The sequence below is a fragment of the Streptopelia decaocto genome (genome assembly GCF_964273445.1).
Source record: "Streptopelia decaocto genome assembly, chromosome: 5".
In the NCBI taxonomy this organism is placed as follows: Eukaryota; Metazoa; Chordata; class Aves; order Columbiformes; family Columbidae; genus Streptopelia; species Streptopelia decaocto.
In genome coordinates, this window is record NC_138659.1 from 55,031,388 (window position 1) to 55,040,615 (window position 9,228).

The 9,228-nt window shown below is 43.7% G+C and overlaps 1 protein-coding gene across 1 annotated transcript; it reads left to right on the forward strand.

Moving 5' to 3' along the window:
• Positions 1-276: 276 nt before the first annotated feature.
• LOC309440393 (cytochrome P450 2H1-like) lies at positions 277-9,024 on the forward strand (the record flags this gene model as incomplete). The annotated part of the gene is made up of 9 exons (XM_082053995.1): positions 277-456; positions 1,855-2,017; positions 3,530-3,679; positions 5,280-5,440; positions 5,833-6,009; positions 6,438-6,579; positions 6,869-7,056; positions 7,396-7,537; positions 8,030-9,024. The coding sequence occupies 9 exons, from the start codon at positions 277-279 to the stop codon at positions 8,209-8,211; spliced, it is 1,485 nt and encodes a 494-aa protein (XP_081910121.1). The 3' UTR covers positions 8,212-9,024.
• Between the last annotated feature and the right edge of the window lie 204 nt (positions 9,025-9,228).

A 9,228-nucleotide genomic window follows, 5' to 3' on the forward strand; every position in this document is an offset into this window, starting at 1 on the left:
TTAGAACATTACTTCTTTAGTCCTACTGGAATGATTACCCAACAAAACACAAGCTGGAGAGGTAAAATAATCAGTGTGCAAACAAGGCGTTCATCCCTAGTTTATTCATTCTTATCTTGAACAGATTAATAAGTAATCTCATTTCTCAGCAGGAATAAGGAGGGACTATTGGCTGATTTCAGTCATGTGCTTTGATATGACAGCATATAAATAAGCAGGGATCTACAGATCCAACATCAGGCTCTTCTGACACTTGACTTCTCACCCAAACCCACCATGGAGCTTCTGGGAACAACCACTATTTTCTTGCTGGTCTGCATTTCATGCCTTCTTCTCTTTACCACATGGAGAAGCACATCGCAAAAACAGAAGCAGCCTCCTGGTCCCACCACGCTCCCCATTGTTGGAAACATCCTCCAGCTGAACCTGTGGAACTTGCCTGAAAGCCTGAAGAAGGTAAGGGGCTGTCTCCTTCTTTCAGTGTTGTCTCCACTGCATATGAATCAAAGTCCAGTGAAGACTGTCTCAGCTTAATTCACAAGCTCAAATTCCATTCACCAAATGTTTGATCAAACAGAAACAAAAGGTTTCCTAGAAATACATGCTTTTGAAGTCATTGCAATAATCTATAAATCTAAGTCTACATCTAAGCATATATATATTGCAAGTCCAAGTCGAGATATTTGCAGTATTCATCCTAGTGATGTGTTCTGTGCTGACCTCACAGCAGTACTGCAATTTGCCATGGATTTGCAATCAAGGCACTGATGCTATTGCAATATTCACTATCCTCCTCCTCTACCCAACTCCTCACTAAGCTGGCAACATGACCTGGACCTTTTTTGGGTAGGACCCTGCTCCATTGTGCTGCCTCTGCTCCCCAGCAAATAGGGAGGATCTCCTGGCACTAGAAGAAGCGAGTGAAGGGTTTGAAGCAGAACAGGTTGGAGGTGAATTGTGCTGTCCATTCCCTCCCCTCCCCTGGCTGATGTCACCCATCTGTCAGACAAAACCTGTGTGCTGCAAGGCCTGGGAGGTGATAGGTGGAGCGAGCTCAGCTGGTGTGTCTGTTCCTAGGGGGATTGTGAGGGGATTAGGACAGATGGATGGGTATGGCAGGTGTCACTGGGTTCTGTAGAACAAACTTGTGGTGATGGCTGACATCACTGTGTGTGTCATCAGCCGCACACGTACCCATACAAGCTCCTTTTTGCCCTGGTGCTTGTGAACACTGAGAATCATGAGCACCCTCTGCTTTGTTTCAGTCGTCTGGGTGATTCAGTTTCCCACAATAAAACACCTGGGACTGTAGCTAGTTTGCTCTTCCAGACTGAGCAGGAGAAGAAGTGTTCCAGGTCACACCAAGACCCTTTCTGCAGTTGTAGCCAAAAGCAGATGCAAGGATGCACTGAGTCTCTGCTCATATACTCGCCCAACTGCCAGAGGTCTGTGGCCCAGGAGATTTTAGGGACAGCTGTGGTGTCTTTGTGCTCAAAATCCCTTTAGGCACTTGCCTGTGGATATAATTGCTTTTGAGCCTCTGTAAACTGTTACCCGCTGTGCTCTGTCGAAAGCCATTCCAGACTCTTTTTCCAGCCCTCCGAAGAACTATGTTCTTTTCTGGGACTTGGACTTAACACCTCACCTTTCCATTCATGTCCCCTAATTCTTGCACTATTTACTCTACCCCTGGCTGTAATTCAGAGTTGAAAGATCTCTGCACTGCTGCTAATTTATGTCACATCTCAGCGATGTTGGGACAATGGCATCACCCCTCAGACTTCTTCCCTTCAAACTTCTTTTCATCTGATTAACATTCAGACATGTTGTTCTTTGTGTTCCTCTTTCCTACAGCTCAGCAAGGAGTATGGTTCTGTCTTCACCGTATATTTAGGCCCACTAAAGGTTGTGGTGCTGTATGGCTACGACGTGGTGAAAGAAGCTCTGATTGATCAGGGAGATGACTTTAGTGGAAGAGGCAATCTACCACTGATTAAAAAACTCTTAAAAGAAACAGGTATGGCCCTGGTAGTGTGAGTGTACAAAGCATACAAAGCAGTGGAAGAGGTGGATTTCATATACTACATTAATGCATTCAAATGAGCAGTAAAAAACTAAATGCCTAACTTATTATTTACTGGAGAACAGTTTGTGGTCTCAGGTTGGTATCACTGAGTAATTTTCTATTTTCAGCATGCTCCAAATTACAGCTAACACTTTGTTCATTAAATGTGCCTCTAAGAACTTACGTGTTTTTCTCCCAGATCACAGAATCACAGAATCGACTGGGTTGGAAAAGACTTCAGAGATCATCGAGTCCAACCCTTGGTCCAACTCTAGTCCATTTATTAGATCATGGCACTAAGTGCCATGTCCAATCTGAGTTTAAAAATCTCCAGGGACGGCGAGTCCACCACCTCCCTGGGCAGCCATTCCAATGCCTGACCACTCTTTCTGTAAAGAATTTCTTTCTAATATCCAGCCTAAATTTCCCCTGGCAGAGTTTAAGCCCATGCCCCCTTGTCCTATTGCTAACTGCCTGGGAGAAGAGACCAATCCCCATCTGGCTATAACTTCCCTTCAGGTAGTTATAGAGAGTGATGAGGTCACCTCTAAGCCTCCTCTTCTCTAGACTAAACAGCCCCAGGTCTCAGCCTCTCCCCATAGGTCTTATGTTCAAGTCCCTTCACCAGTCTTGTTGCTCTTCTCTGGACTCGCTTCAGCACTTCAATGTCTTTCCTGAACTGAGGGGCCCAGAACTGAACACAATACTCCAGGTGTGGCCTCACCAATGCAGAGTACAGGGGAAGGATCACTTCCCTTGTCCTGCTGACCATGCTATTTTTGATACAGGACAGGATACCATTGGCCTTCTTGGCCACCTGGGCACACTGATGGCTCATGTTGAGCTTCCTGTCAATTAGTCCCCCCAGGTCCCTTTCTGTCTGACTGCTCTCCAGCCACTCTGCGCCCAGCCTGTAGCTCTGCAGGGGGCTGTTGTGACCAAAGTGCAGCACCCAGCACTTGGCCTTATTGAACTTCATCCCATACAGGCTGCCCCAGAAAGGGTCACATTCAAGATTAGGCCCTGAGGTTATTCACCAGGGCAGTTCCAGGATGGCACATATCCTATTCCATGGTACTATGGTACAGCATCAATGATACTGTCAATAATTATATGCTGTTTGAGAGTGCATAGCAGAACATTTAAGCAGTTAGGTCAGTGCAAAGACCATGGGCTTGTGGCCGAGGTCAATTCAGTACTAGTGTTAACTTCTCATTTACATCCTATTGTAGTTTTTCTTGTTCTGAGAAGAAACTCAGTTTTACTCAAAGTGCTGTGACATGTGGATCAGACTTAACACCAGCAGAGTTGCAGAGAAGTTGCATTTCTGGGCATATAGCAATTGCAGTGTAACTTCACAAAGAGGTGGTTTTGTATCTTGAGCACTTACTGTGTAGCATCCCATTCAGGGGAAAAAAAAAAAAAGGTTTCTCAATAGAGGTCTATTTTTCCTTCCTGTGTCAGGCATTGTGACCAGCAATGGGGAGACCTGGAAGCAGCTCCGACGATTTACACTCACCACCCTGCGCGATTTTGGGATGGGGAGGAAGAGCATCGAGGAGCGAATCCAAGAGGAAGCTCATTTTCTGGTGGAGAGGATCAGGAACACACATGGTAGGACACGGAGTTTGTGCGTGCTGGGAGGCCCTGCATGTCTGCAATGAGACAATGAGGGGTGTAGGGCTCTTTCACCCAAACTATGACCCAAGAAATGGACATCTGGCTGCTGTTTCTGCTCCCTGCTCCAGTAGGCAAAGCTGTCACTGGGTGTGAGTCAGTCAAAGGCTCTGGGACATTAAGGAGGGATAAATATGGAAGATTGGTGTTGGAAAGCATCCTTTATCTTGTTCTGCTTGAGGAACAAGACAGGAAGTGGTAAAGGGAATGGCCTGGCCCCAAAGCCGAGGATTTAGTGCAATTCAGCCATGGAGATGGAGCTGGCCACTGCCACATAACCTCCCAGTATTGGTGGAGGCTGTGCAATGGGAACAGGGACTATAAGCTGCTTTTCAAGGCAGGGTGTGATGCTTTTTCTCATCGTATATAAGACAATGTTACTTCCAAGCATTTCCCCTGAGAGTGGCACAGTACCGGCCTGGCCCACAGGCTTCCTTTCCACAGCCAGTGTTCAGTGTGAGCTTATTCTGCCAAGGGGAAAAAGCAGGTAAATGTCAAAGGATGCTGAAGGGTCACTGGCTCCTATGAGCCACTAGAAGATTTAGTCTGGTTTCACAGATAAACATTCCTGCTACAAAGCAGGGAAAACACTCTCACCTCCATTGCTCGTACCTTTTCACTAGCGCGATAACACTGACTTTCCTAAGTTCTGCTGCAAACCTTTATCTCTGCCTCACCTTGTTACAGCATCTTTTACTGTGTACTAAAAAGCTTTGCAAGCACAATACGTACAACCGAAAAGTATGCAGTCCTTATTTACTCTTAATGTAAGTGAGAAACATTAATAGCTAGGACTAGTTATCTATGAGACTCAGCATGAACATACCAGCTCTGATGAGACATCTGCTGAGTCCTCAATGGCCAGGGAGACATCAGTGCTGACAAGCTGCCATTTTCTGACTCCTTCTTTTTCTTTTAGGATTTTAACCGTTTTTATGTTGTTGTTTCTCCTCTTGAAACCTTGAGATGAACTCTATCATTGCCTGTAATTAAACCTTTCCTCTCTTTCTTTTTGGGTCCGATCTCATTTTTTTTTTTCTCCCACTGTAGTCCTCTTCTTAGAAGCTTATGTAGCTGTGCTATCAAAACTAGACTTTGATCACAGGCATTGGAATCCCTAGGATAGGGTTACACAGCTGACGTTACGGTATTAGAGTTCACAAACAAGTTGTGATAACCTAAAGACAGGGCTCAGGCAAAGTCCTTATGGTTTCACTGGGGTTTGGTGGGAATCGTTAGGCCATTTCCAATAGGCAGGCAGTCTATAAGGGGGACAGGCATGTGTCAGTTGAAGAGGAATCAAGCCACTCAGACCAATGACCTGAGAACAGGACAAAAGAGACACTGAAACCATTCAAACAGGAAGGTTAGGTCACTTCACGCACAGAACAACAAATCAGACAAGCCCTTCACCATCCTTTCAAAGGACTCTCAAACTCTGGATCTCAGGAGGATGCAAAACTTCCCTGCAGTGTCAGAGAAGGGGATGATGCCTGAAATACTGAAAGCAAGATACCCTTTGTTGCTTTTGTTCCAGCACAGCCCTTCAACCCTGCCAACTTCCTAGTCCACGCTGTTGCCAACATCATCTGCTCCATCATCTTTGGGGATCGGTTTGACTATGAGGATGAAAAGTTTATAACTTTAATTGACTTGCTGGATGAAAACAATGAGCTCCAGTGCACTGTACAAGCACAGGTGTGTACAGTCTTATATAAATAATAAATATGTTAAGGATTATAATATTGTCTTGATGAATACTTATCCATCTTCAAGTGCAGAGGATTTTAATAAATTGTTGAAAGCCAAAAAGGCAGTTAAATAACCTATTCCTGTTAGGTTTTTTCCTTGTCTTATGGAATTGTCATTTTATGTCCAAAGAACAATATCATTTCAAAAGCTTCTGAAGTGGAGTCCATCCTTGAATAGAGTGAAACCAGAAAGTAAAATGCATTAAAATCCAGTTGAATAATACAGACCTACTCTTCCAAAAGTCTTCAGTTGCCCCATTTTAATAGATACAGTTAGGGGAACATTGTATTGTATCCACATTAATCAGAATGTGCTTTTCCATCATTTTATTCTTACAGATATACAATTTCTTCCCAACTCTCATGGACTATTTACCTGGGCCCCATCAAAAACTGATTAAAAATACTGAAAAATTTTACGAATTTACTTTAGGAATCATAGCAGAACACCAGAAAACCCTGGATCCTACTTGTCCTCGTGATTTTACTGATGCTTTTCTTAACAAAATGGATCAGGTAATGTAAGAGCAAGAGATTTCTTAGATTATAACAAAAACACTGCTTGAATCCCAGCTTCTTTTCAGTTGTGGCAGGGCACAGGGCTTTTGCAAATTCAGAAGGGAACTTGCTTTTCTTGGCACATCAGCTTCATTCTCTCCTAATTTCTTATTAAGAATTTTTAAAGGCAGAATTAAGAGTACTAGCTAAAGTTAGGAATGTTGAAGACGAATCTGGTTGATGTAATTCAATGCTCCTCCCAGATTAAAAAAGGTTCATAATATTATGTAGTAAAAGTGCCATAAATGCTGCTGTTCTGGAGAGTGAGTGTCATATTTTTGAAAATATATTAGATGTGTTTAAAAACATACATTGTGGGTACAGAAGATTCCTTTTTAAACACCTTATCTTTGTCATTCTAAACATTTTTCCAAATCTTCCTCCAGGAGAAAGGGAACGATCACTCAGAATTCACCACTGAGACCTTGAGCAGAACCACATTCGACTTGTTCCTTGCAGGAACAGGGACCACCAGCATCACACTGAGACATGGACTTCTGATCCTCCAGAAATACCCAGAGATAGTAGGTAATAGAAAAGGAAATAACGAATTTAAACTTTTTAATAGGTCCTGGGATTCATTTGGACAGTTCCAGTCACTGCCCTACGTGGCAATTTTCCCCATCCCAAGGAAAAATATATTTGCAGTGTAGAAATGTCTATTAGTCTTGGTTACACTCACAGGGGAGAGGAATCAGTACTAAGTACATTCATATATTCCTGTGCTCTAAAAGCAAGTTTTGCGGTACATATGGGGAGAGATTTAGGCAAAGAGATGGAGAACCTGTCCGTTTAACACTTACTTCTCTCCTAACAGAGAGAATGCAAAAGGAGATTGACTGTGTGATTGGCCGAGACCGAAGCCCCTGCATGGCAGATCGGAGCCGGATGCCCTACACAGATGCTGTGGCCCATGAAATCCAGAGATTTATTGATTTCCTTCCATTTAACGTCCCACATAGCGTGATCAAAGACATCAAGTTCAGAGATTATTTTATCCCCAAGGTCTGTTCCACCATGTCTGAGAAACGTCATAATCTCTCGCGAACAAGAACGCACACTATTCATTGTATGGTGTTTGATTTTCAAAAACAATTAAATGAGAAAAAGAGTTGGAATAATTTTGTTTGGCAAGGGATTCTGGAAGTTATTGAGCCTTTTCATCCTCTGTGTGAAGAGAAGATAGAGCTTTCTATTTTTTTCACATACATGTATTCATTAAATATTCATTTGAAGCTGGTTCAACTCTGACTACCCTTCTATTCAGCTCTGGGAATTTCTCAATGCTGCTTTGCTTTAGCATGTCTCCATTTTAATTTTCTTCTCTTCTCCTTCTTAACTCAGGACACGATGATATTCCCAATGCTGAGCTCTGTCTTATATGATAGCAAGGAATTTCCAAATCCGGAAAAATTTGACCCAGGACATTTCCTGAATGCAAACGGTACCTTTAGAAAGAGTGACTACTTCATGCCATTTTCTGCAGGTAAGACCTCTCTCTATTTCAGACCTTGGACTATCCTCTCCTAGAATCTCTCTGAAGACTTTAGTGCCTCCCTCACCACAGTCAGTACAGTGATGTCTGGTGATCTGTTATACTCGTCATTTCTGGGCAGCTCGAAGCCCTGTACTAGAGTCCCCATTGACTTCCTTGTTTAGCAATCACAGAAGCTACTCCAATGCGCTCTTCAGGAAGAGATGTGGGAAGTGGGACTCAGCCAGGCAACTTGTCCCTCTGCAAAATTAGCACCAAACAGCAGAACGTGAGAAAATGAAGCCTTCAGATTGGCTTTGCCCACTAAGCACTCTCATTCTTCTGGACACTTAGCCCCTAGTTTCATTCATTTCCCTCCCCAAAATGCGGCAGCGCTGCCTCTCCATTCCGAGATGTATGAACTTTCATGGAGCAGTGGTTAAAAACAAGTTACCAGCAAAATACTCCACTGTCACCTCACTTTTTATTATTTTTGGCTTGCAGGAAAACGCGTCTGTGCAGGAGAAGGTCTGGCCCGGATGGAAATATTCATATTTTTAACGGCCATCCTGCAGAACTTTACCTTGAAGCCCACTGTGGATCACAAGGACATTGATATTTCCCCTATCGTCAGTGCTCTGGCAAATATGCCCCGACCTTATGAGGTCTCTTTTCTTCCACGTTAGCCAAGTGAAGACAGTTGACAGCTCCCAAACTCACAAAATCTCTGCTTGAATGATAGTGATTTCCCAATCTGCTGAGACTGTAACATGCAGATCATTTGCTAGATACTTTCTGGAGGGAAAAGTGTTTAGGAAAGAAAATTATGTGTTGCTTTTACAATCACGACAGCCAGCTCTAGGCAGAGACAGAGTAGGCAATAGCATCCCGAAGGAGACAGCTCCCTGTGCAAAATCATACAGGCTCTCCTCTGCACTGACTCACCTACCTCAGGTTCCTGGCTGGCTCCTGACAACCCGACCTCTCAGGGAGTGTGGACCGGTGCTCGGAGAGCCCTGCTGCTGCTGGCCCTCTCACTTGATCCTCTCAGCACAGCAGGAACAGAGGCTTGTCCTTCAGGGTTTCCACAAATTTTGCTTGAGCTGCGTCTATCCTCTCTATTTTCAGCTTGTTTGTGACCAATTTGTAAATGTAAGCATTTAACAGTGGGGGTTTTGTCCTGTTAGAAGATGATCATCTACTGTATTCTTGCCCCAATACATATTGTCTCCTCTGGTGGGGATGGAGTTTATTAATGACAGAGCAGATGGGTCCTCTCCTGTACATTATAATGAATACTTGTGAAATCACAATTTATATTGCAAAATAAAGAAGTAGCACACAGATTGGTTGCTTTTTCTGAGATCCCAGAAGAACACCTGTTAGTCAAAAACCTGCCTCCACAAAGCTTATTCTCCCAAATGCCTTCCAGGTCTTGTATCTTTGAGACTGTTTCATTTCACTCATTTATGTGACATGTATTATGGCCTGAAGACTGAGCTGGCCAATGACCTATAAAATTTCCATTCTCACTAAGAATCATAGATTGTCCTGAATTGGAAAGAAGGACCCACAAGGATCATTGAGTCCAACTCATATGACAACCCCACAGATCACACCATGTGTCTGAGGGCATTGTCCAGTCTCTTCTCGAATACCGTCAGGATTGGAGCTGTGACACCTCCCTGGGGAGCCTGTTCCAG